General features: G+C 44.0%; 1 protein-coding gene across 3 annotated transcripts in view; it reads left to right on the top strand.

The window, feature by feature from the left end:
* Positions 1–4,983: 4,983 nt before the first annotated feature.
* The window catches only part of BUB1 (BUB1 mitotic checkpoint serine/threonine kinase), a 35,310-nt gene continuing 12,378 nt past the window's right edge, over positions 4,984–27,915 (top strand). For 2 of the 3 annotated variants that reach the window (XM_068973902.1, XM_068973920.1), the window contains exons 1-16: positions 4,984–5,041; positions 8,348–8,407; positions 8,490–8,628; positions 9,704–9,900; positions 10,848–10,891; positions 11,571–11,671; positions 13,358–13,410; positions 13,504–13,688; positions 14,900–15,051; positions 16,960–17,216; positions 19,197–19,255; positions 20,617–20,745; positions 20,844–20,948; positions 21,686–21,785; positions 22,649–22,730; positions 23,364–23,538. In XM_068973902.1, the coding sequence (XP_068830003.1) occupies positions 5,016–5,041; positions 8,348–8,407; positions 8,490–8,628; positions 9,704–9,900; positions 10,848–10,891; positions 11,571–11,671; positions 13,358–13,410; positions 13,504–13,688; positions 14,900–15,051; positions 16,960–17,216; positions 19,197–19,255; positions 20,617–20,745; positions 20,844–20,948; positions 21,686–21,785; positions 22,649–22,730; positions 23,364–23,538 (1,864 nt within the window). In that variant the 5' untranslated portion in view covers positions 4,984–5,015. The remainder of the gene's footprint in view (positions 5,042–8,347; positions 8,408–8,489; positions 8,629–9,703; positions 9,901–10,847; positions 10,892–11,570; positions 11,672–13,357; positions 13,411–13,503; positions 13,689–14,899; positions 15,052–16,959; positions 17,217–19,196; positions 19,256–20,616; positions 20,746–20,843; positions 20,949–21,685; positions 21,786–22,648; positions 22,731–23,363; positions 23,539–27,915) is intronic. The other variant, XM_068973911.1, reaches the window with a different exon arrangement.

Here is a 27,915-nt window from a genome sequence, read left to right as displayed (position 1 = left end):
GCTTTCTGTCACTACTTTAATTATGAATCTCTAATCTTATATGATGTTTCAGCAACACAGCTAATGCTGCTACTATAAATTACTTTAAATTTCCCAGTGGAAGGAAGATATATGTGTGTTTGTGATTGTCTGCATGTGTCAACAACTGAGCGACTTCACTTTCACTTTCCACTTTCATGCATTGGAGAAGGAAATGGCAACCCACTCCAGTGTTCTTGCCTAGAGAATCCCAGGGACGGCAGAGCCTGGTGGGCTGCCGTCTATGGGGTCGCACAGAGTCGGACACGACTGAAGCGACTTAGCAGCAGTAGCAGCAGCAGCATGTGTCAAACAGGCAGAACCTAGAGAAGAATAATTGTTTTCTTTCTCTTTTAATTTTGGCTGCGCTGGGTCTTCGTTGCAGTACGTGGGCTCTTGGCCGCAACAGGCTTCTCTAGTTATGCTGCACACAGCCTTCTCTCGCTGAGATGCACAAACTCTGCAGCATTCAGGCAGACTAGTTGTGGCACCTGGGCTTAGTTGCTGCAAGGCTCATGGGACCTTAGTTCCCCTACCAGAGATGGAACCTGAGTCTCCTACATTGGGAGGCAGATTCTTTACCACTGGGGCACCAGCAAAGTCCCCGTCTTCCTTTTCTTCACAGAGCACTGACTGGTATCATGGGACAACCCAAGAAACTGAGTGGACGCTCTAGGAGACTGGAAGTCAGAGAAACATTATGAAGAGATGGAGATAGCTGTCATTTTACAGATCAGGAAACTTACACCCAGATTCAGGGTTTTAAGTCCCATTATCTGCTTCTTTGGCTTCCCAGGTGGCTAACTGGGTAAAGAATCTGCCTGCAATGCAGGAGATGAGACTCAGAAGACACGGGTTCAATCCCTGGGTTGGGAAGATCCGCTGGAGGAGGATGGCAACCTACTCCAGTATTCTTGCCAGGGTAATCCCATGGACAGAGGAGCCTGGTGGGTTACAGTCCATGGGGTTGCACAGAGTCAGACACCACTTAGTGGCTGAGCACAGCACAGCACACCTGCTTCTTGGGAAAGTCAAGTCTGAAGCTCATGTTCCCTGATGCAGTCTGGTTTTCCATCTCCAATAAGTTTGGAAATTACTATTTTGGAATAACAAGTCACTGAAAGCCCAAATATGAATAAAAATGCTTTACCAATTTAGGGAATCTATTAGTCATTTTACATAGATGGACATTTAATATTGAAATTAGCAGATAAACTAATTTAAAGTTTTAGAGGAAGAGAGAGTTGTAACTGCACATTTCTGCCTCAGATGTAGGAAATGCAGGCCTTGACACGTGTGGACCCACTACTCCCACTCAGATCAGAACAAGCCTCCCCACTCACATCCTCAGGTGGGTCTAGGGAGATAAGGTAACAGACCCACCAAGGAGACAGCAATGCCAAAAATTAAAGGGATGGCTAATCAGTGAAGCAACGATTATTATTTAACAAACTTTCCGATATGCCATGGCAATCGCTACACTCTCAACACAAACCTGAGGAAAAGAGGGCAGAGGGAGAAGATGAAAGAAGATAAGAGTTGGAGTAGATGGGATTTGAAATGTTGTCAGTGGCATGAACTTCCAATTAGTGAATTTTTTTAAAAAACGAACAACGTATTTGCCAGCTCTTCCGGATTTTCTGCTTATATTGATTTATGTAAATTGCCAGCATTTGGGGGTTTCTAGGTCTTCATCAAAGTAGCAAACTATTTTTCATCACACTCTTTGGAAGCTCTTCCTTTACTCCTGACGTGTAGAGATGATGTGAAGCTCTGAGAAAAAGTCATTCTAGACTTAGGAAACAGTTCATGAGACTTACCTCAACAAGCTCCTGAAGGCTTTGAACCAGGCCAGTCTCTGCTTTCCTTCCGTGGTGCTTAGTCCTGTTACATAGGAAGGTCAAACATGTGGTGAACCCTCCAGCTCAACACATCTCTACACAAGTAGCAGCCTTCCCCAGCTTCAGTGGCCCATTTCTGTAAATTCTAGGCCATCAAATTATCTTTCTCTTTTTTTTTCTTACATATTAAAGATATCTTTGTGTTCTGAGAACACTCCCTCCTTGAGATCTGATTCCGTCTTACCTTCTTCTGCCTCCAATGCCAGCTTAGAGGCTGTAAATTACTGATCTTGGCCTCTCCACCCCGCCTCTCCCTCCCTGTCCCCCTAAAATCCTGATTTATTGGGAACTGGGTTGATTAACCTAATAGGGACACTATGATGAACACAGTGTGTGGGAGGATCGTTATATTGGGTTGACCAAAAAGTTTATTCAGGCTTTTCCATGTTATAGAACATCCTGAATTTTGGCCAATCCAACAATTTTCCTACAGAATAAGAATCATAGCAGAGAGGGATGTCCATAATTAAGGAAAAAGAGAAGGCACTGAGTAAGCCAGGAAATTACTCCCAGAAACACGTAAGATTCTAATAATTGCTGATAACTGTAATACTTATTACTGCTACCTCTAGCTATACCCCAGTGTCTGGCATCAGTGGGTCAGTATGCCCTTTTTAAGGGGCAGTGTGGGAAGCGGCATTCACAACAATACTTTACTCCACAAACAAGCCTGGTGGGAGAGAAGCTCCTAGCGGTAGAAATAAAGGAGGGCAGACAAGCTCTGCGGCCTCTAGAAAACAGGGTCGAGCTAAGTATACCTACCATGAGGTCCTATGAGCACAATGCTACTCATTCCCCAAAGGCCCAGTTTATTGTCAAGATCAAGTACAAACGCCGTAATCTAGCATGTAAGATCAGACATTAAACTATCAAATTCGTCTTTCATACAGACTTTCCACTGCTCATTAACAGAAGTCCTCAAGGGTTATTTCTTTCAGTGATCTTTATTTACACCAGGAATGACGTCCCCAGACTCCCCCCAGCCCAGATCCACCCCACCACGTTCAAGGCCCAAGTCAAGCCCTCCCTTCCCCAGGAAGCTTTCTTTGACAGACAGGCCCCACGTCCCCTCCCTCCTCTAGACTCCCCTAGCAGAAATCATATGTGTATTAATTTAGCACTCAATCCTGCATTGGCAGCCAGATTCTTTACTAGCTGAGCCACTAAGGAAGTCCCAAACATTCATTTAGCACTTAATATTATTTATGTCTATACAGGCTTCCCAGGTGACTCAGGGTTGGGAAGAGCCTCTGGTGAAGGAAATGGCAACCCACTCCAGGATTCTTGCCTTGAAAATCCCTTGGACAGAGGAGCCTGGCAGACTACAGTCCACGGGGTCACAAAGAGTTGGACACAACTTCGTGACTAAACAACAACAATGTTTTATGTCTGTATCTCCATCTCCCAGATAATACCACTAGTTTCTTAAGGACAAGATCTGAGTCAGATAAGGTTACAATTAAATCCAATAGCACCTAGTATATGAGAGATGCCTGATCAACATTTCCTGACTGGTGACTGAGGTGGAATCAGACATGGGTTGAAAACTTGAGTTAGTGAGAACAAAATTGTGTTAATTCCTGTGATAATCAGCAGAACCTAAACTTGTCTAAAGACTCCAGAGAGAGCACCCTGAGTTAACAACCCCACAAATTGGATACTTGCATAATCCAAATCAGTCATTTCCCTGAAAGAAATTCTGAACTCTGAGAGCATCAGGATTTCCAGAAGCTGCTAATTTTTTTAAAAAGGGTATTTAACTTAAGGGCCCCAAGACAGCAAAACGTGCACACCGCTTCTCTAAAAGGAAGGTAATCACATGAATAGCTCTTTATATTTGACTTGCACTGTCAAGCAGCTCTTGAAAGAACCTCGAGAAGTAGAATGGGAAGTTATTAAAAGATCAAGGGGTTAGGTAAGGTTAGGCTGACTCTTCCAATTCAGTTTCAGGTAGGAAGCATCAGAGTATTACATAATTCTTCTTAGACTTCTGGGCTCCTTTGCAAAATGATCTCATTTTTGGTTTTCTAATTCCTAAATCCATGGTCTCCACAGCTTCTAAGTACCACAGAAGATGGTGAAACTTTTCCTGCCGCCATTCTGTACTCTATTCAAACTTCTATTCTTTTAATTACCAGTTGGATGTAGGAACTGCCCAGTCCCTTGAGCTTTCATTAGATATAGAGCACACACAGAGCATTTCATCAGTTAAACCAAGCCTGGAGGTCTCCCAAGGTTATCAACCTATCGCTTTATTTGCCGTGTGTAACTTACGTAACTAACCCTTAAGCGCCTACAGACGTGATGCCCTCACGTTGTAACCACTAAGCTAAAACCCACTTAGGTTTTTCCCTGGGCTTTTGATGAATCACTCTCTAACTCTCTGCCACAGCTTTTTTGGATCTGGAACCAAAATTTAACGGACTTCAGCATCTAGGTTCTTTACTTACAGAAACGCGGAACAAAAAACTGCGGGAAATGGAGAGGCGTGCCACTCGGCAGGATTCCGTTTTTCACCCCATCAGCCTCTCCTAAGCCAGAGGTAGGCATTCCCCCCGGACTCTGCGACCTTAAACAAGTCTGAACGGTTCATTTTTCTTCTTTCAATAAACCAAGAATAACGACTCTGATTTATATTAAGTAAGCACAGCGTCGAAGTGGCACAATTTTTTCAACCTCAAGAAACTTTTTCTCCCAGATTGCCTTCCTCAGGGTGATGCCTTAATCATGGAATTTTGTAAGCCAGCTGCAGCTTGGACGGCTAAGGAAAAAAACTCATTCCCTACTCCTGAGCCAAACTAGGTGGTCCCGGTCACGCCGCACCCTGAAACCTTAGCCCGCCCTCCGCTCAGCTTGCGCTTTTGATTCAACTGGGTTGCCGGAAGTGGGAGGAGCTGCCGGCGCACCAGAGGGAGGCGGACCTTGGTCTCCAGGCAACGGCCCAGGCGATTGGCCAGCTCATTTGCAACCGAGGCCAATGGCCAGGCGCCTTGCAAACGGTCGTTGCGGCGACTGAGGCTGCGCGGGAGATTCAACTTGGCGGCGGCTCCTACCCGACAGTGCGCTGGGACTGCTGCTGGCCTGGATCCTCTCGCCATGGATAACCCGGAAAATGTGTTTCAGTAGGTGTGGGTCTGGTGGGAGGGAGACGGGTGGGCGGGGGCGTGATCTCCGGCTGCAGGCCTCCGGGGGCTGGGGTACCTGAGTTCGGGCCTAGTGGGCTGCAGGTCCCGGGCCCGCCCCAGACCTGCCTCCCTTGGCCTTCCCGCCCCTTTTCTTGGCCCTGGAGTTTGTCCCCTCCCAGCCTCACTACCCCCATCCCTCCCTGGCTGCGCTGCGGGCCACCGCTGAGACCCCGGGCCTTTGACCGAGCTGCCGCTAGGGTGGCAGTTTGACGGGAGTGGGGCGTTTGGATGAAATTGAGGCCCCCAGAGCTCCTTGATTGTAAGGAATTCTCTGGGCAGATCGCCTCGATGGAATTAAAATGTCTAACCCCCAAAAAACTAACACTTGTCTGTAGGTTTCATGAGAAATTTTCGAAACCACTTATTTTAAAATTCTAGAAAGGGAAAGAACTTAAAATGGCACTATCTCATAATCCCACAATTATTAAAAATCGTTGAGTAATGTGCACTTTAAGGGAAAAAATGTTCCACTGTTTGTCATTTATGTCCACCTGCTAACAATTTTTAAAATTCCCGTGTCTTTGCTTTTCATGACTTAGGTGATTTATCCAGACTGTTAAATGCATTTAAAACAGTTAAATCTTGTGCTATGGAAAGTAAAACTGGTTAGTTTTATTAGCACCAGTGTAATATTAACTGTCTGGGATCAAAAGACTCAGATCCTTAACTCTGCCTTCAGACTTTTTCTGTAGCCCAGACTGCAAAGGATTTCAATTTTACAGACTCCTCTTCCCCCATTTTAAAATAGAAACCAGATATTTCTGACCTTATTTTGACATTCCAAAGGCTAATTTGCACTGATGAGCTGAGTGTTTTAGTATTGCTTTAGAGTGTATTTAGACCATATTACTAGGGAAGTGTGATTGGTATCAGACAGGCATCTTACTTTGGGCTGCCTATTACATATGTTTCTGGAGAAAGTTGTTTCATAACTTAAATTAGGAACTTTTAAACTGCTTATAAATTGTGGAAACTTATCTGCTATGATGCACAAGAGGGAGTTTCAAGATGTAGGAATATTTTTTAACTTTTAAAAATAAGTACTATGTTTATGTGGTTAAAAAAGATTTAGTTAAGTCTTGTTCACTGAGATCTTTATCTGACGGCTCTCCCAATGCCTTGTATGTAACCATTTTTCTAGTTTATTTTTCAAGAATGTAAATATTTATAATAACATGAACATATGTATGTACATATGTGTACAATTCCTGCCTTTATTAAACATAAAAAGTAGCAGAGCAGATGCACTTTTTTTTTTAATGCTGTCCTTGGAGATTTCAGTCTGTCATTCCATAGATTCTTTTTTCTTTCTTTTTTACAACTGCATGATATTTTATGTGCCATAATTGACCTAAAAAAGTACCCCGTTGTTGGACGCTTGGAATGTGGACCTTCTTTGCCATAACAAATAGTGCCATGGCGAAAAATCTTGTACCCATGGTGCTTTTCATGTATCTGTCCTCTAGATTACTAGGAGTGGGTTTGCTAGATCAAAAGGAAATCCATCTGTCATTCTGGTGATATTATTACCAGTTTCCTTGGCAGGGATTGAGCACACTCCCACCTCCAAGCAAGTTGTAAGTGTGTCTTTTTCCATTACTTCCCCTCTACATTGTTGTCATATTTTTGGAGTCTGGTAGATGAGAAGTTACCTCAGTGAGGCAAATTTCTCTCCTGAGAGAGGTTGAGTATTTTTCTGTGCAATGCCTTTTGTTCATTTCTTAAATTGGATTGGGTTTGTTTTTTCCCCTAGTTTCTAGAAGCTCTTTTCGTCCTCCTCATTTAGCATTTCTCTCTTAACTCTGCTTGGTGTTTTGTTTATTTGACATAGAGAAGCTTTTTGTTTATAAGTAGTCCACTTACCTAGCTTTTTCTTTTGAGGCTTCTGGATTTTGAGTCATAAGAAACTTTGATTTTATTTGTATTGTGAGGTGACAGCTAGAAGAAAATATTACTTTCAAATTTTTTTTTCCCCTCGAAAAGATCATCGAACTTCTTTGATAGAAACCTGAAAGTCTTCCTTACTTTGGCTCTCTCTCTTACCCAGTGTTCAGTCCCATCCGCAAGTCTCATTGTCTCTTTCTCCAGAACACCCCAGTTCCACATTTGAACAGTTCCCATACTGGTTGGGGCTCTGCAATAGCTCTGCAACTGTTCTCATCCCCCACCCGCTTCCTCACTTAGAGACAGTTTTAAAATACACATTAGATCTTGTCACCCCTCACCTTTCTCCTAACTTAGCTGCTTGGTTCTGGCCCTGTCAGACGTTACCCTCTCAGAGAGGCAGGCTTTCCCTGACCACCCTACCTGAAAATAGTAAGTCCTGTCGCACTCTTACCCCTTCTGTCCTTTGGGTTTGTTTGCTTGTTTTCCCCCTCTGTGGTCTTTCTTTTTGCTGGTTTCTTCATCCTGCTAGCACCTGGGGCCTCTTGGAGAACTTTCTTGGCTCGGCTGGTTTGTTTTTACGCTGTGGCTGAGTGTGCAGAAGTAGGGCAAGTTCTCAGGCAGCTGCAGCCACTGACTTCCGAGCGCTGTCATCGGGTAGTCCCCCTCGGGATCCTGGTGTCCCACTGAGGCCCGGAAAGCAGACTATGTCCTGGAAGTCCCGATCTGCTGGACCCTGGGCTGTCATGCACTTCCCTGGTGACTCAGACGGTAAAAAAAATCTGCTTGCAATACAGGAGACCCAGGTTTGATCCATAGGTTGGGATGATCCCCTGGAGAAGGGAATGGCAACCCACTCCAGTATTCTTGCCTGGAGAACCCCACGGACAAAGAAGGCCGGCAGGCTACAGCCTATGGGGTTGCAAAGAGTCGGACGTAACTGGGTGAATAACCGTGGGCTGTCATGCACCTTTCAAGAGCTCTCTTCAAATCTCCAGCCAAATTCCTAAGCAGCAAGGCGAGGGGTCCTGGTCAACGCCACGCCTGGGTCCCAACACTAGAAGGAGGAGCAGCAAGGTTCTAGTGCCCCTCATGGTGGCAGTGACATCGGAGCTGGAGACCTTTTATTAATAGCTGCTTCCTGTAGAGCTACCTCAGCGGCCTTGCGTCTTGCTTTCTTCTGAAAAAAACACTGCTTTTGAGTTTCTGAGTGAATACTGTTTTCATTTTTATTATAGCATTTGAATTGATGTCTTAAGTTTTCTATTTTAAGGTATATTCATGATAAATATGAAATATAACTTTTGCTTTTAGGAAGTATTCCTAATAATCCCATGTACCTATGTTTCTCTGTTCTAGAATGTTTGAAGCCCATATGCAGAGCTACAAGGGCGATGACCCACTTGGTGAATGGGAAAGGTTAGCATTTCGTTTATTTATTTTTTCTATAAACAAACTGTATGCTGCCCTGAAAAATTAATACTATCCATATTTTTTCTAGTTATATGCGATGGGTAGAAGAGAATTTTCCTGAGAATAAAGAATACTTAACAACTTTATTAGAGCATCTAATGAAGGAATTTTTAGATAAGAAGAGATATCACAATGACCCAAGGTTCATCAATTATTGTCTACAATTTGTAAGTATACTTTCAGAGGTATAATCACACACTAGTCATGTTGTACTTTTGCTTTTTACCCCAGATTTTAGGATCATTTTTGGGGTGTTTTTTATTTGATTCCTTATGTTTCTAAGTTATAACTTTTTATTTTTTTTTAAGTTGTGTGGCCAGAGACTTGTATTTTACAATCTTCTGGCTTCTGTCTTGTGGAATCAGTGATTGAATTTTAAAACCCTCCTTCTCTGTAAAGTCTGAAATGTGACAACAGAAGCTAGAAACCAGGCTTCCCTGGCGGCTCAGGTGGTCTAGAATCTGCCTGCAATGCAGGAGACCTGCGTCGACCCCTGAGTCATGAAGATCCCCTGGAGAAGGAAATGGCAGCCCACTCCAGTGTTCTTGCCTGGAGAATCCCATGCACAGAGGAGCCTAACGGGCCACAGTCCATGGGGTCACAAAGAGTCGGACCCAAGTGAGCGACTGACACTTTCACTTTTCAAGGTAGAAACCTTGAAAAGAGGGTTTGTTGGCTGAGAAGTGTGTTCAGGGAAGAGTAGATAAACACCACTCCCTGGTGCTAAAGAGGGTTCCTTGAGTAAATTAAATTCATTGTGAATAATTAAGAAAATATTAACTCTCAGAAATGAAATTTAGCGCTAAAAGGAGAAAGCTGCCTCAGGCTAGTCTTTCAAAGGGTGGATCTCTTCAATCTTGAGCTAAAGGCTTGGGGTACAAGTTGTGGTCATAAAATCATGAATGGAATAGATAAAGTAAACAGGAATTTGTTATCCATCTTTACTAAGCTTCAAAATGTGAGGATTAGTCACACCCTGAGGAATTCAAACGTGCACAACTTTATATATTAATATTACGGCACAGAACCTACTGTCTTGGGAAATAGTAGGGGATGCTGAATGTCAAGGAAGGGGATGAGCTGACTTTGAGGCTTGCCATCAGAGGACCACACAGGCCTTCCCCTGCCAAGTACATCGTGCTGCCTCCTTGAGGACGAACACTGAGTGTTGTTTGGACTGGGAGCCACGCCGTGCCTGGCAAGCGCCCTTCTTTCATGTCTGTCTGCTTTGGATTTCTGCAGGCCAAGTGCAACAGTGACCTTCACCAGTTTTTTGAGTTTCTGTACAACCACGGTATCGGAACCCAGGCAGCGCCTCTGTATGTAGCCTGGGCCGGGCACCTGGAAGGCCAGGGGGAGTGGCAACACACCAATGCCGTTTTTCGGAGAGGAATTCAGAACCAGGCCGAACCTAGAGAGCTGCTGCAACAACAGTACAGGTAGTTTGCCAGTGAGACTCCACACAGTGGTTCCTACCTTGAAAGGTAGTGGTTTGCTCTTTAAAGATTTTTATTGTTATATTTGTACAGGGAAATGCTTGTCATTGGGGAAAATGTGGAGTTAGTATAAAGAAAAACTGTCCAGAAATAGTACCATTAATATTTTTGAGCACTTCCTTCCAGTGTCTTTTCTGATGCCTGCGTGTGCTTAGACCCTCTGTATTCCAGTAGTAAATTGTACTGTATGTCTGACTGTATATGCTGAGCTTTATACTGCTCTTAAGAAATTAGGGACTTTTATACCACTTAGAAAGTGGTTGTGAAGTCTGTCCCAGAGCAGTGTCATAATTTCATTGTTCTCGAATGGAACATTTGTTTCCAACATTTTGTTTTTCTTCACAAAGATCAGCACATGCTGTGTGCTAAGTCACTTGAGTCGTGTCCAACTCTTTGTGACCCCATGGACTGTAGCCCACCAGGCTTCTCAGTCCAAGGGATTTTCCAGGCAAGAATACTGGAGTGGGTTGCCATTTCCTTCTTCAAGGGATCTTCTCGACCCGGGATCGAACCCGAGTCTGCTGCATTGCAGGTGGATTCTTTACTGCTGAGCCACCAGCGAAAGCCTACAATATGTACATGTTGTAACGTGTGCATATTGATACCCACAGAGGAGGGTACATTTGTTATGTGAATTTATAAAATACTGACATAAATGAGGCAAAAGGAGGAATTTTTCTAATTAAGTGCATCGGGTGTGAAAATAAGCCCAGGTTTTTTTTTTCTTAATTTTGAAGCAAATCTAAAATTCAACTTTGCAATCTGTCTTAATCTCAGTCTTTATTAGATCACAGTAAGCTGTCTATCCTGTTTAGTTTTCACTCTTAACATAAATGCATATTGAACTGTGAATTGTAATCTATATTGATGCCTTTACTGTTGTCTTTTAGGATGTTTCAGACACGCCTCACTGAAACCCATTTGTCTACTCAAGGTAAAATAACACTTTCTAAAATATCCAAAGTATCAGTAACTTAGTCTCTGATTTGCACTGCCTTTTTCCCCTTAAAAAACAAATCCATCCAGTATTTATTGATTATATTATCTTAGTAACGGGGAAGACCCTCTGATAATAATAATGCCTGCTTCATAGCCCTGCATAGCAGGGACTCTGTCTTAGCACTTTAAAAGAAAAATTCTCCAAAAAAAACCAAAAAAGCTTGGTAATTTCATTGTAGTTTTAGGATTTTCAAAAAGTAAAAATTACCCCAAATTGAGTGACGATACTTATTCTGGAGTACATCTGTTCTGAATTAAATTAAAGGTACTTAATGCAACTTTTAAAGAAATGGATTTTTTCTTTTCTTTTTTTTTTAAGAAATAAAGATTACATTTCAGCATTAAGCACCGACTACTTATCCTGTTGTTTAAAATAGCTAGAGTTTACGTTTCTTTCAGGGACTTCCTTGGGCATTTTGAATTGATTAGAAAATTGTTTCTACAACATTACTTTTATTTATTTATAAGGTGCTTTAATTATGTTTTTGAGATAGTGTGAGTGAGTTCATTTTTCAGTGCTAGTTATTGAAAGCTTAGAGGAGTGTATTTGTATTATATTCACTTAATATGGTTTTAGCCTCATTTCTTTTCATTTCATACATTTCGTGTCATAGTGAGAACCTCAGAACCTCTGCATGATGCTCAGATTTTAAATCAAATGGTAACATCAAACTCAAATCCAGGAAGTAACTCAGCCTGCATTTCTAAGAATCAGGTAATAATGACAGCTGTAGTCGCGTGGAAACTGGGAAGGGTGTTGAATGGTGTCACTCGGGCACCTCGTTTCTTTGACCTTGTCTCCCAGCACTGACCTCCACGTCAGCCACCTGTGCTGTGGCGCCTTTCTGGGCCTGCCCACTTCCAGTATTAAATGGAAAATCACTCCCTCTCTGACCGTAACTTCTGCACTCGTCTGACCTGGTGACACCGCTGCACGACCTCCTGTCTTCGCCTGCTCCCCCGCAGCAGCCTCTGTCCTTTGCTCTGCGGGGCTCCCCTCCCTGGCCTCTCTAGCTTAGGTCACACCCATCTGCAGACACCTGAGCATACTTCAGATGCTCTGATCCTGGAACCATCACCTCAGCCAGAGCTTTTCTGTTTCCTGGCAGTTAGGCTTCCAGTTTCCCCGTTCACACTTTATGTTTTGCACATTGCCTGTGTTTCCTTTTCTACTCACTAATGCCAAACGATAATTTTTAACTTCTTTTTACTCTCCTCAAACTTGGGGCCTGACTATGTCTAACCTCTCTGTCAGGAACTGGCAAACTCACTGTATCAGTGAGGCAGCGGAAGCCCTAGATGACAGCTCCTGTCTGCCACCAACCAATAAATACTGGGCCCTTGCTGCCGTGCCAGGGGCCGGGGTGACTCCTGCCCTAGCGACTCACCTGCATGTGCACGTTCTCTGCTTTCTCCCAGCTTCTTTCCTCCTCAGGGTACCAGTGCTCTTTCAGAGTCTGCTATGGACCTGCTCTAAGCTAAATCCTGTGGAAACGCTCTGTTCCAGGGACACGTGTATTAAGTTTCATTAATGTAACACCTTCTTAGAAGGAGACTATGAATTCCAACTTTGACCAATACTCACACTATCCCAATTTACATCCAACTCATGCGTGCCAATGGCACCCCTCTCCAGTACTCTTGCCTGGAAAATCCCACGGGCAGAGGAGCCTGGCAGGCTGCAGTCCATGGGGTCGCTAAGAGTCGGACACGACTGAGCGACTTCCCTTTCACTTTTCACTTTCCTGCATTGGAGAAGGAAATGGCGACCCACTCCAGTGTTCTTGCCTGGAGAGTCCCAGGGACGGGGGAGCCTGGTGGGCTGCCGTCTGTGGGGTCGCACAGGGTCGGACACGGCTGACGCGACCCAGCAGCAGCAGCATGCGTGCCACCTTGTCTTGTCTCCTGTTGCCCCAGCTCCAGGTGTCTGGGCAGCAGAGATGGATCTTTTCCACAGTCACTGCTCAGGACCTGACACGACACAGATGAGAGATCCAGTAAATACTTGTCTAGTGACTGAACGCTAGCACTGTGGACTCCTGAGCAGAGAACAGTACCAGAAGAAAATGTTCAGATTTTTTTTTCTAATGTAGCCATTTGGAATATTAATCTCATTACACTTAGGCCCTGTGGCTCAGCCCCTAGACTGTGGGCCTTTCTTATTGGAAGAAGACCCACAGGCGCAGACACTTTCTTATTGGACTCTAGTTGTAAAACCTGTCATAGAAGTGATCATGCAAACCAAGGCTTCAGCTGTTGATGGTGACTTGAAAGAGCACACATAAATCTACTTGATGATTCAGAGGCCCCACAAGTGTTTCCATGCTGTTTTCTGCAGTCGTCTGGATGACGGATTCTTCTCAGATCAGTGATTATTTGTGTTTCTTTTCTGTCTCCTTAGGGTCCACAACTTTCTGGAGCAACACCTGCAGCTGGTGATAAAGGGTCAGACATGCAAGTACAATCGGTGTCTTCATCTGTGACTGATTTTCCTTCCAGAGCCGTTGCAGTACACTGTCTTAAATGATGTATTTTTCCCCATTTTAGGGAACAAAGGGTGATCACGATTTCTAAATCAGAATATTCTTCACACCCACCTGTGGCAGACAAAGCTGATGTTCAGCAGGTTGTCATGTATTGCAAGGAGAAGCTTATTCGTGGAGAATCGGAGTTTTCCTTTGAAGAGCTGAGAGCCCAGAGATACAATCTACGGAGAAAGCATGAACAATGGGGTACTTGCAGTCTTAAATTTGAGATAGCCTAGGTCACTTAACATGATTCTCATCTCTGAGTAATTACATTTGTAGTAGATAATTGATTGTCCTGAAGGAATCTCAAAAAAAATCTCTAGCTCATTCCATCAGAAGCCTAAAACCTTTGTTAAATACTGGGGTAGCAGCCACGTTTGTCCAGAGCCTAAATTGATGTCTTGACAGCAAAGCTTAGAGCTGAAACAGCACTAAAGGAGACGTCCATGCCAATGCAGTAGATACTTTCAAGCTTTCAAATAGCCTCTGTATGGATGTGAGCTCCTGTATCTAGCGATTGTAAACCCCTGGGTCAGTTATTTATACTGTAAAGAATTAGTTAAGAACTAGAGTTGAGAAGAGATTCTTCAAAGTCTGCAGCTGTTATAAATAGGACATTCAGGAGTCCTCTGATCAAAGTGCGGTGTTACTCATGGCTGTGCTGTACAGTGGGTCCTGATTCTGCAGCAAAGACTGAATGTTAACAACAACGTTGGCACTTCAGTTTTACAGCACGTGTTTGCTGTAACAGCAGAGACCTCAGAGGAAAAAGAACCTCTGTTCCTCTCAAGACTTCGACAGCATCTGACTATTTGTGCTGTGCACCCTACGTTGGCCAATCTTTGTTTATTCATTATTTCTCGTTTGGTTAACAACCGAGAGGACAGTCAGGTGACACTCGGGGAGGACCCTTTCGTGGCTTGCACAGATGCTAAACCTGAGCTGGACAGTTTGATTGGTATGTGACGTGGTTATGTTAGCCAGTTGCTGGAAATGGGACCGACAGCAGTGTCCTTGACATGCTGGCCTTTCAGTGCACTTTACTCTTACTCCTTAGGAAGCAGCGAGAAACTTCTATCTTTTGAAAACACTTCCATTTTCAAATGATTTGCACAGTCGTGATTGTTAAAAGTGCTTAGTATCATACCATGCTATTACCAAGTATTTTTGTTGCTCATCATGTACATTTTTATAACGTACGCACCCTGAACTTAAAAGTAACTGTACTGAGGATAGGTAAAAATTATAATTGAAAAGTAGATAGTATTTCAGTTCTAAAAACCTAATACTCTTGGAAAAAGACTAGTAAAAAATAGTTGCCATCTTAAAAGTAAACTTTTGCTGATTTTGCACAGATTCCTCTGTTGACCTGAGTTTAAATCTCACCTGCAAACTAAACTTTGTCTTTCCTAAAGTAAATGAAGAGAGGCATTATATGAAAAGGAAAGAAGCAAATGCTTTGGAAGAACAACTATTGAAACAGAAAATGGATGAGCTTCATAAGAAGTTGCACCAGGTGGTGGAGGTGTCGCAGGAGAACCTGCCCTCTTCCTGGGGGACGTCTGAGGTGTGTGGCTCCTCCCCGTCGCCTCCCACGCCCGCTGCAGTGCTTTCTGTTTCTGTTCGTCCCTTCCATGCTGTATTTGTACAGTGAATTCTAATGTCAGTTTAGTTACTAGCCTTCCGAATTATTTCCCCCCCTCTCCCCACCGAGAACTGGGGGAAAGGCAATGACACACTTCCAGCAAGGATGGAAATCGCATTTAAAGAGCCAGGAGCCAGAGTGACACTGGGCTTCTCGGTACCAGCCCAGAAGGACACTCACAGTGCAGGATGAGAGAGGGAGTTAGAGAACAGGGTGTGTAGTGTGTGTGTGTCTGTGCATTAGTGTATATAGTCCTTTATCTGATTTTCCTTTTGTAGGGGAGGTGCAATGACTTACAGAATGAAAATTCAAATATAATGAGTAATTTGTATTGAGAAGCTGGCAGCACCTGCAGGAACGGGTCTCAGAGCTTGCTTTTCCTATAGACCTACTGTGGCCATATTCCTGTTTTCAGCTCCACCTTCACTTCCGACACGTTCACGTTTCTGCGCTTCTCTGGAGATCACCTCCTCTGACTGCTGTTTGAGGTGTTAGGATTCCTCTACTGTCATTTTAGTGAGGTTTTGGGAGGATGTGGATGATAAAACACATGTTTAAGCCACTGTCTTTAACCAGAAGCCTCTCTTAATGAACTTATTTCTGTGTATAAGTGGTCTGAGGATGTATTTTCCAAACGGATCTCCAGTTGTTCCTAAGTCATTTATTTATCAGCTCAGCTTTTCCCTATTGGTTTAAAATATCTTTGTGCATGCTCAGTCACTTCCGTTGTGTCCAACTCTTTGCAACCCTATGGACTGTAGCCCGCCAGACTCCTCTATCCATGGGTTTTCTCAGGCAAGAGTACTGGAATGGGTAGCCTTTCCCTTCTCTAAATGGAGATCTTCCCCACCTAGGAATCAGCCTGCATCTCCTGATCTGCGGGTAGATTGTTTGCCACTGAGCCCCCGGGGAATCCCTTAAGATATCTTCATCATAGACTGAATTTTTTATATATGAAAGACCCATTTCTGAAATAACCATCTCTGCTTTGGTCAGTAGGCTTCTTAAACCTCTCTTCTTGAGCCTCCCATAAGGCCATGGTGTTTCTTACAGTAAACACCATGTTGTGTGTTTACTATAACTTTGTCGTGTGTTTTGATATTTGTGGAGAAAGTCTGATTATTGTTTTTTAACATGTTTCTTCAGAAATGAATATTATGATTATTTTTGATCTTTACTAATTCAGTAGATAAGAAAATTTAAATTATCTCTTTTTTGATGACTATTGAGAATAAACTTTATATTTTGTCCATTTGTTTGTGAAATAACTATTCTTGCCCTAGCTATTCAGTGTTTCCTTAACAATTTGTGAGAATACTTTTACATGCTGAGGAATTAATTCTTTGTCTTTTAACTTGGTAATATAAGAGTGTACATGTGCAGTCTAAGTACATGTGAGTAGAAAAGCAGAGATTTTAATTAAGTTAAAGGCCTGTGTCCATATCCTTCCCATGATGAGCCATGCTTTTGTGGCAGTTAGTACAGTTAATATTCATGTTTCCTATTCATTGAAGAGGAAATGGTCACCAAGGGTATTTTAATGGGAAGAACACCATTATGAGCATTTGGTGACATTGATTTGTTAGTATTTTCCTGATGCACGGTCGTGGCTGGTATTTATTGGTTAGAAATAGGAAGCACCAGTTGAATCTGTGGTTAAGCTACAGAAGCATCCGGCATGTGGTGTGGCCTTGTTGTTGTTGACTGTTCATTTCAGAATACCTAGGGAGGTAAGAGGCTGCCTCGAGAGGCAAGGCATCTTCTCAAGACAAAGCTGTAAGACCTAACTGGTAGCCTCATGGCTTTTTGTCTGTTTGCTTACTGTGAAAGGTCAGTCCAGCGTGTTTGGAGGCACACACACACTCCCAGCAGGAACTAAGAGCTCCGGGTCTTCCAGCCGTCCCTCAGCAGACCTCGAAGAACGTGGACGAGAAGCCCAGGGAGGCACCTTCTGTCCCTCTTACAGCAAGTGCTGTCGCCACTGCTTTGGTGTCCCCGGCCACCAGCCAGGGTGTGGCTTGCCCGGCTCCTTTGGCAGGACCACCCGTGATGGACGCCATGTTTTCAGGGGGCAGCAGAGATGCCAGGTGAGCCAGAGGTGGCCCTAGAGATGGTGGCAGTGGCAGTGGTGTCTGGTGAATTCTTTGTGTGACCTGCAGTAGTGAGGGCAGCGTGTAATTGATGGGCGAGGCTTGTTTTTCAAAATGATGTTTAGGTGGGCATGTAGTGGGGAAACCACATTGCCAAAACATTAGCCCCAGATCGTTCAGCCGCACTCTGTTTCTTTTAAGAGTATTTGTTCTGCTTTCTACTTCTCTCTTAAGTTAAAAATTCTGATACCCTGAAACTTACCAGTCTTTCTGTAACTGAAGAGTATACAGCTGCTAACCTGAAATTGCCTCTGCTCACCAACTCTGACGGACCATAATGCAGGGGTATTACAGTCCAGATAGTTACTTGCCTGTCGGATTGTTACCTGAATACTTGACAGTGTGTTCTCACGGTCCTTCTGTCTTCCCCTGGGACACTTTGGGATTAATATCCATAATGCAGTTTACCAAAATCTCTCATACACTGCTGTGGAGGTTTCTCCCCCCAGTTCTGAGCAGTTTTCCTAGATGGCAGAGATTATAATTATTGTCGTATCACTTGTTCTGTTTATATTTTTATCTTCAGTCACTTTGGTGCTCTCTTTTTTTAAACATAAAAAAATTTTCTTGCTCTTTCAGGAAAAATGAAAGTGAGGCTCCCATCTTTCCCTTGGGCTAAAACCCTTAGCACAGATTATGGTTCTTAAGGACTGGTTCTCCTTGGTGTCTGAGGTTAACTTCACCAGAGATTTCCCTTGGAAATAAGACTTTAAAATGATCCTGCTTTTGTAGTCACCTTAAGATACTAATTCAGACCTGTGTCCTGTATTGAACCATGTATGTGAAAAGTAAACTGCTGGGACCTCCCTGGCAGTCCAGTGGTTAGGACTGCCCTTCCAGTGCGGCGGGTGTGGGTTCTATCCCTGGTCTGGAAACTAAGATCCCGCAAGCCATGTGGTGTGGCCAAAAAAAATTTTTTAAGAAGAGAACTGCTGTGTGTGGGCTGTGACTTCATTAGCTCTTCATAGTTAACTCTCGTGATCGTAAGATGGTCACAACCGCAGTGACAGGCCCTGTAGGCATGCTGCGTGTCCAGCCACCCCTTACAGAAGGGTGAGGCTCTTTAACCCAACGAGCATGCGGATCCCAGAAGCACTGCGGTCTGCCCGTGACCCTGGCCCAGGCAGGGACCGAGGGGACCCCTCACTCTCAGTGGCCTGGACAGCTGGCAGAGAAGAGGCACCTTCCCTGGCACTGCATATGCAACTCCGGTTTTCATGGCAGTTTAATGGGGATTTGTGGAATTGAGGGTGCCTTGCACCTTTTACTTTGCCTCTTCACAGGGTTCATTAAGGGAAGCAGTGTTAAACAGGCAGATGAAGTCCACTGTCCCCACTGGACTTAAACCAGGCTGTGATGTGAGTGCCTCTAGCATTTTTTCCATTCTTGATAACTGAAGTCTAGAGAACAGGGCACTGCGGCTCCACAGCAAAGGCACCAGCGCTTTCCCATGCCGTAACTCAGAAGAGCCACGCTGGGCACCCAGACCCAGAGCTGCCAGTCAGCCCCCTGGCCTGTGTAACAAATGGGATCGTTCGAATCAGGGAGACCCTGAACCTCCCTTCCACGTGTGCACATGATTATCAGGTGTTCACGTCTATAATCACTATGTCAGGCAAACATGAATGCCTGGCCTTTATCTGTAAGAGTTATTGTCCTCAAAAGGACATGAAAGGAAACATAGTCACTTACACTGTAGGCAGTCCCGCCTGTTTCTCTCTCTTGGCCATGCCACGCGCCATGCAGGATGTTCTCGAACCAGGGATCAGACCTGTGCCCCTGCACTGGGGGTGCGGATTCTTAACCTCTGGGCTACCAGAGACGCCCCCACCTTTATTTCAAAAACAGGCTGGCAATCGCCAACATTTTTTTTGCTGTTCTTGAGAGTTAGTGTGTCTCAAGAGTTTTCTCTTCCAGGTGTGTGAACAAAAGTACTCATGAATTCAGGCCACAGAGCGGAGCAGAGATAAAAGAAGGTAATGTTTCATTGTAATACGCTTGTGTCTGACCTCTGCCCAGACTCGTTCAAGTTACTCAGGAATCTGTTAGCTGGCCACAATTTATGGGGACTCTAGGCCTTAACGAACCTGGTTGTCAGCTCTCCTGTTCTCAGAACGCAGGGGTTAGATCAGCCCTGGGCCATTTCCAATAAAGGGGGAAATCTACTTGATAGTCACAGATTATTAGTTAGAATCCTTTGGAAACTTGATTTGTGAAAACTTTCCCTCTTAAATTTCCCAGTAGGTTACTCTAAAACAAGAGTCGTCTGTAATATGTTGTGAGGAAGCCACGGTGGTTATTTGGGAGTGATGTGTGATATTTCTGTTTTATACTACTTCGTTAGAGGTACTTACATAACAGTAAGTTTTATAAATAAACTAGGACGTGGATGGGGCAGTCACTTCCCACCCCCATGTACCGTGACATTCTTTCCAGTGACAGTTTAGTGGAAGCAGAGCTACTCCAAACTGCAGGTGCACCCACAGACAGAAAGGACAGAGAACCCCCCCACTCGGGGGGCAAGGAAGCGTGGCTGTTAGGGGCCCAGGAAAGATGCTCACGACGACAGTGCTATTTGGGTAAAGACAGAGCCAGCCTGCAAAGCCCGTTTCAGGCGGAGCTACCAGCAGGGCAGAGTCCTTGATGTCCCTGATGTGTTCTGAGCACAGCAGAGCAGCCAGCGGCCTCCAGGGGTGGGTGTGATGAGGAAGATGAGGTCAGAGCTAGGAGGGCTTGGGCTGTGCAGGGCCGTACCTGGACTCCAGCTGAGTGAGGTGGAAAACCGGTCCTAAGATTTACACCGTAGCTACTATTTCTTGGGATACAGTGGAGCAAAGGGTGCTATTGATGACTAGGCTGCTCATTTGATATAGTTTTAGACCAAGCTGCTTAATTAACTCTTTTGAGCTTTTATTTCCTTTTCTGTTAACAGATAATTCTTACTTTACCCACCTTGTGGGACTATTATAAAGATCAAAATAGAAGACCTGATAGTACTAGAATAATGGAAATTCCTAGTGAGAATTGGCTTCCCAGGTGGCTCAGTGGTAAAGAATCCACCTGCCAATGCAGGAGACTTGGGTTGAAGCCCTGGGTCGGAAAGATCCCCTGGAGAGAGAAATGGCAACCCACTCCAGTATTCTTGCCTGGGAAATCCCATGGACAGAGGAGCCTGGCCGGCTATAGTCCATGGGGTCAGTGAACACGATCTAGTGACTAGACAACAACAAGTGAGAATTATCAACAATAATAAAATGTATACTAAGTTTCTTAAATTGTGTGTCTTCTGAATTATTCTGATTACTGACATGGCAGTTTGTCCCCATTTCTTTAAAAGGGTGTGAAACACAGAAGGTTGTTAACACAAGTTCCTTTCACACAACTCCAAACACATCTCTGGGACTGGTTCAGGCAACACCATCCAAAGTGCAGCCCTCACCCACTGTGCACACCAAGGAAGCTCTCGGTACGTAAAGCCTGCTGTGTGAATATGTAACATCTGACTGTGACTTAGTGAGAGCTCTTTTGCAATCATGTTTACGGTTATTCTTCTGTTCTTTTAAGGTTTCATCATGAATGTGTTTCAGGCTCCTACACTTCCTGATATTTCTGATGACAAAGAGGAATGGCCATCTCTAGGTCAAAATGAGTTTGAAGCCCAGTTTCAAAGTAATAACAAATTATTTAATAGCTACTAAATGGATAACATAGCAGGTGGTTTGCCTGTGGAAAAAGCAAGGATTATGCAAGAAGTAGGCCTGCCCTTGGTTAGCTTGTCAGATGAGTGCATGTTGTGAAGTAAAACGTAGAAGCGTTTTGCCAGGTGCTCAGTGTGTGTCATGGACTTGATTTATTTCTTAAAAAATAGTAAATGCTAAACGAGGGCAAAATAGGTCTCGGTAGGAGTGGCCAGGAAGGACAGTGAGTTGAGGGGAACTTGAGCCTTGCCGGGCAGAGGGGTGTTCAGGGCGAAGTGTTGGGCACCAGGACTCGCCCCACCCCCCACCTCCTGTTTTTCTTGAGTCAGAGGATTTTTGCTGGAAGCCAGAGAGAGATCACAATGAAGACACAGAGTTAATTGTAGAAAAGACATAGCATGTAAGACATAGCTTAATTGTAGAAAAAGTTGTGGAGAGCTGTGTTCAGTGTCAGTGCCCGTAGCTGTGTGCTAGGAGCATCGTGATTGCTGCGTTAGGTGTGGCAGGGGCTCGAGGCCTGGAGGCTTGGGTGCCAGCGCCTGTGACAGTCCCTTCCTATCAGCGCAGAGGGACTGCCGCATGGCCTTAGAGTTCCAAAGCTGACGTCAGTTAGTTATTCCATTTTCTTACTTGTAGTTAAAGTTACGACTAAAGGGTGGTGTTTTTGTCCTGTTACACTAATTAACTACAGTTTTTGTACTCCTGCAGAAAATGCACCATCTTCTGGGGCTTGGGGAGTCAATAAGATCATCTCTTCTTTGTCATCTGCTTTTCCTGTATTTGAAGATGGAAACAAAGAAAATTATGGGTAAAGACATATGTGGTTAAGATAACTCTGAGTGAAAAGCATGTTGCCATAGTGACGGGTGGTGTCGGGTCCAGGTGGGGCTGTTGAGAGAAGACCACCTGCCAGTCAGACGGGCTGGGTTCAGCCCCAGCTCTGCCAGGGATGAGCCTTGTGACCACAGGACCAGGAGACTGTGGCTGAAGTTCTTTTCCACATTTTCAGCGTTAGAAGAAAGCAGTCCTCCCATGACAAAAGCATGTATTATGAAAGGAAACAGTGTGGTTGCAAAGCATCAGAGAGCCGAGGTACCCTGTAGATTTGAAATTGTGTTAGCTGTGAATGAATTCATCAATACAGGTATCCATACATGCTCTGTATGTATTTGCAGGATTGATGACGTAGAAAGGGACGTGGCTTACATTGGCAGAGAACGTTTGTTTTAAGGCTGAGCTGCATTACGATAGCGTAGGGTAGCACCAGGAAGTTTCACTGTTAGTCATTTAAATCATGAAAGAGAGGTGTGAACTCAAGTGTGATGGTGTGGAAGAGATCTGTATTCCGTGGCTAGACCACGCACTGGGGAAAGGAAACACGCGGCATCCACGCCGTCCTGTTGGTGACAGCCCTCACTCTTGTCCTTAAAACTCAGTGCAACAGAAACTTCCGTATTTTCCACCCCTCATACAGTGACTGTAGATCCTCTTGTATATACCTACTCAAGTTAATTCAGCTTGCACTCAGATTTGCTGTAAAGGTAGGAAATATGTATATAAATATTAACTAATTAAATAAGTGGAGAATGTTTTTTAACACTGTGACTTAAGTGGTAGAATTTATTTCCTTAGGGTATTTTGCTGTTTATAATTCTGTCAATTTTTCCTTAGATTACCACAGCTGAAAAATAAACCTGCAGGAGCCAGGACCTTTGGAGAACGTTCTGTGAGCAGGTTTCCTGCAAAACCAAATGTGAGTCTCTGCTTCATCCATGAAATGGTTGTGCAACCCTTTTCGCTTTCTTTTACCAAACAACTGTGCCAGTCAGATGCGACGGCGTGTTTAAAAAGCGGTTCTGGAAAAACAGAATATTATGTGAAGATCATGTTTTTAAAATATTATCCTATAATTATTTGCAGTATGCACAACACATACTGACAGATGTGGAAATTGAAAAATGAGGTTGATGCAATCCTTGCCCTCTGAGAGTCTTCCCTGTAGACAAGAGGAACCACTGGGGGCATATATATTTTTCCCGGACCTAAGAACCTTGATAAAGGCTAAGTGGGAACTCCATAATATCTTTGTTATTCCTCTGTAAATCCAGACTTCTCTTTTTTAAAAAAAAAAATTGCTAAATAAACTGTGACTCTTGCACGTGATACAATTCCATTGGCGTGTGTTAAAGATGAAGTGTACCAGTTCTGGGGAGAAGAACCAGACCCTTGATGTCCTTGGCTGTGTGTAAGCCAGGGGTTACATCCATTCCTTTGAAAAAATCAAAATTCGTTTTTTTTTTTAATCTAAAAAAAGTATCAACGTGTTAAATTTCATCTGCAAAACAGGGAACCTACTGCCTTGTTTCCACTTCATCTTTCGTTGTAGGAAGTGCCTCACGCTGACGAGTTTCTGGATGATTCAACCGTGTGGGGTGTCCGCTGCAACAAAAGCCTGGCACCCAGCCCCAAGAGCCCAGGAGACTTCAGGTCCGCCGCGCAGCTGGCGTCTACGCCCTTCCACAGGCTTCCCACGGACCCCGTGCACCCGCTGGAAGATAAAGGTGCGCATTGCACTCTCTGTCCCACCTTCTGCCAACTTCACTTCTACTACTACCATAGTCGTCTTCTTGAAAATTCTAATTGGGACATTGGAAAGTCATAAAGAGGAAACTTAAAATCCATTCATGGTAGTATTACATAAGTATAATGTCCTCGTAAAGTCTCTGTGCCTTTTCAAATTCAATAGTGTTAGGTTATAAGTAGAACGGAAGAAAAGACTGCAGAAGTATTTAAGGGCAAATGTCCCACCCATTTGCATAGGACAGAGGTTTATTTCATGATTTACAGTAAATAAAATAGCCAGGACAGACAGATTAAATTACTTGAATGCTAACATAGTAAACATTTTCTAATTTGATAAGAATAAGTAATAGCAAGTTTAAATCCTTGATATGTATCTACAATTTTATTACTTTAGAGATGTAGCAAATACTATACTCAGAAAATCATATTTAAAACTTTTTTTAGTGGTGTGATAAAACTCACAGATAGTCCTATTTTCCCCAGACATAACACTCTCATATCAAAGATCTTTATGCACCTGAAATGAAGCTTAATAAATGACATAGTTATTGAATACAGATAATTATTACCTATTAAATACCAGACCTGCAAAATAATATGGGCATACCTCATTTTTGGCACAGTGGTAAAGAATCCACCTGCCAATGCAGGAGACTCAGGAAGATGCAGCTTCAATCTCTGGGTGGGGAAGACCCCCTGGAGAAGGACATGGCACCCCACTCCAGTGTTCTTGCCTAGAGGATCCCATGGACAGAGGAGCCTGGCGGGCTACACTCCACGGGGTCGCAAAGAGTCGGAGACGACTGAGCGACTAAGCCCTGTACCTCGCTGTATCGCACTTCACTTGGTTGCATTGTGCAGATACTGGGTTTTTTACAAATTGAAGATTTTTGGCAACCGCGTGTCAAGCAAGCTTACTGGCGCGATTTTTCCAGCAGCGTTTAGTCACTTGATGTCTGACATTTGGTCATTCTTGCAGTATTTCCACCTTCTCCATTATAGTTACATTTGTTATGGTGACCTGTGATGGGTAATCTTTGGTGTTACTATTGTAACTGTCGTTGGGTGCCACAGACCTCGCCCACTGGAGACAGTAAACCTAATGGGTATTGTGTGTATTCTCACTGCTCCAACTGGTTGCTCCCTGTCTTTCTCACTTTCCTCGGGCCTCTCTCTTCCTGAAAAAGGAGAATATTGAAATTGGGCCAATTACTAACCTACAGTGGCTTCTGAGTGTTAAAGCAAAGAGAAGAATGTCATGTCTCTCACTTCAAATCAAAAGCTAGAAATGATTAAGCTTAGTGAGGAAGGCACGTCAAAGTCCAGTTAGGCCGAAAGCCAGGCTTCTTAGCCAGTTAGCCAAGTTATGGATGGAAAGGAGGTTTTTGAAGGAAATTAAAAGTGCTCCTCCAGTGAACACATAAATGATAAGAAAGCCAAACAGCCTTATCGCCAGTAATGGAGAAAATTTGAGTGGTCTGGAGAGAAGAGCAAACCAGCCATAGTACTGCCTTAAGCCAAAGCTGAACGCAAAGCAAGGCCCTAACTCAGTTCTATGAAGTTAGGCTCTTCTAATGTCATAAAAGTTCTATGAAGGCTGAGAGGTGAGGACACTGCAGATGAAAAGTCTGAAGCCAGAAGAGGTTGGTTCCTGGGCTTAAGGGAAGAAGGTATCTCTGTATCAGAGGTGCAGAGGGAAGCAGCAAGTGCTGGTGGGGAAGGTGCAGCAAGGTACGCAGATCTGGTTAGGCCATTAATGAAAGGGGTTACTCTAAATAACATGTTCAGTGTAGACGAAACAGCCGCCGTCTAGGACTTTGCCAGCCAGAGAAGTAGAGGTCCGGTTTTTAGGCTTCAAAGGCCAGACAGACTCTCTTATTAGGGGCTAATGCAGCTGATGACTAAGTTGAAGTCAGTGTTTATTTGCCATTCCAAAAGTCCTAAGGTTTTTAACAGTTATGGTTAGTCGGCTCTGGCTGTGCTCTATAAAAGCTGGATTACAGCAAATCTGTTTACAACATGGTTTACTGAGTATTTGAAGCCCACTATTGAGAACAACTGCTCAGAAAAATAGATTCCTTCCAAAACAGTACTGCTCGCTGACAGGGTACCTGGTCACCCAGGAGCCCTGATGGAGACATATACAATGAAATTATTTTCGTGGCTGCTAACACAGCATCCATTCTGCAGCCCATGGACCAAGGAGTCCTTTCAACTTATTGTTTAAGAGCAACATTTCATAAGGCCATAGCTGCCATGGATAGTGATTCCTCTGATGGATCTGGGCAGAGTCAACTGAAAACCTTCTGGAAAGGATTCACCCTTGTAGATGCCATTAAAAACATTTGTGATTCATGAGAAGAGGTCAAAAGATATATCAATACTAACAGGAGTTTGGAAGAAGCTGATCCCAACCTTCATGGATGACTTTGAGGGGTTCTAGACTTGAGTGGCAAAGGCGATGGCACCCCACTTCAGTACTTTTGCCTGGAAAATCCCATGGACGGAGGAGCCTGGTGGGCTGCCGTCTATGGGGTCGCACAGAGTCAGACACGACTGAAGCGACTTAGCAGCAGCAGACTTGAGTGGAGGAAATAACTAGATGTGGGACCAGCAAGGGAGCTAGAAGTGGAGCCTGGAGGTGCGACTGCCTTGCTGCCATCTCGTGGTAAAACTTTCATGGGTAAGGAGCCTCTTCTCCTGGATGAGCAAAGAGAGCGGTTTCCTAAGACAGAACCTACTCCTGGTGCAGATGCTATAAAGATTAAGTGACAAGAACAAATTTAAAATATCCCATAAACTTAGTAGATAAAGCAGCAGCAGAGGACTGACCTCGAGTTTGAAAGAAATTCTGTGGGTAAAACGCTATCAGACAGCATTGCCTGCTGCAGAGAGATCATTCATGAAAGGAAGCCAATTGACCTGGCAGAGCTCATGGTTGTCTTATTTAAGAAATGGCCGCAGCCAACCCAGCCTGCAGCAACCACCACCTTAGTCATTCAGCAGCCACCTACATCGAGGCAAACCCTCTACGAGCCAAAAGATTATGACTCACTGAAAGCTCAAGTGATGGTTTGCATTTTTTAGCAATGAAGCCTTTTTTAATTAAGGTGCACACATTGCTTTTTAGACATAATGCTGTTGCACACTTAAGACTCCAGTACAGTGTAAACGTAACTTGTGCATGCACTGGGAAACCAAAAAATTTGTGTAATTGCTTTATTGCAGTGGAATGGGTCCAAATCCACGGTTTCTCAGAGGCACGCTTGTGCTGTAAGATCTGGGACCACTAGCCAAATAATCACTGCTGGCACTTTTTCTGTTTTTTAAGTAGCATTTGTTCACTGAAGGAGATGCCAAAGAATTCCATTCCCCTGGATGAAAAGATGAAAACTTATTTTAACATGAAGTCTGAGCTTATAGGCCTAAACATTTTTAACTAAGCAGTAAAAATCTTTTCTTACTGTACTAACCAAATATATTTCTTACCTGAATTTTAAAGGATTTAGTTGACACTTGGACAATTGCCAAGTGCTATCACAGACTTGATACTTTTTTTTTTAATTTAAACGTTTCAATTTGGAGAGCTTAATCTGTTTTAAGTCAAGCGTCTTTCATAACGTCAGTATTGTCCTTTCTTAGTGTATTTGCCGCTTTGGTCATATGAAGGGAAGCTAATGTTCTAGTACTAAAGAGTATTATTTATTAGCACCTGCTCAGTGAGGCAGTAGCTAGTCGAGTTTCACCTGGCTCTATATTGTGTTAGCGTCACTTGGTAGAAGTCGTCTCTGTATTTCTACCCTATCTCGTTTACCTCTCCGTAGATTTTTAATAGTTTTATTTGTTTGTTTCCTTGTTTTGGGCTGTGAGCTCTTCATCGCCCTGCGGGCTTCTCCCCGGCCTCGGCGAGTGGGGGGCCTCTCCCTGGCTGCCGTGTGCAGGCTCCTCGCGGCAGTGGCTCCCCTTGCTGCAGGGCACAGGCTCTGGGAGAGCGGGCCTCAGCAGCTGGGGCTCCTGGGCTCTAGGGCACAGGCCCAGGAGCTGTGGCGCACAGGCCTGGTCTGCCCCGTGGCATAGGGAATCTTCTCAGGTCAGGGATCGGATGTCTCCTGCACTGGCAGGTAGATTCTTCACCACTCAGCCACCAGGGAAGTCCCATCTGGACTGTTTTCTCTTAAAGGGTTGTGTGGATTAGATGTATAAGGTAGAAAATACAATACAGTAACAGAAGTTTTCTGTTTTTCCCCTCATTTTAAAAAATACACTGCTTTTTACCATGGAACATTATTTTGAAACTGTAATAAAAGTCAGTGCAAAAAAGGAGTCCCAGACTTCATACCATTTAGTCATACGTG

This window comes from Capricornis sumatraensis, chromosome 1, assembly GCF_032405125.1.
Source record: "Capricornis sumatraensis isolate serow.1 chromosome 1, serow.2, whole genome shotgun sequence".
Lineage (NCBI taxonomy): Eukaryota > Metazoa > Chordata > Mammalia > Artiodactyla > Bovidae > Capricornis > Capricornis sumatraensis.
This window is presented reverse-complemented; position numbering and strand designations above follow the sequence as displayed.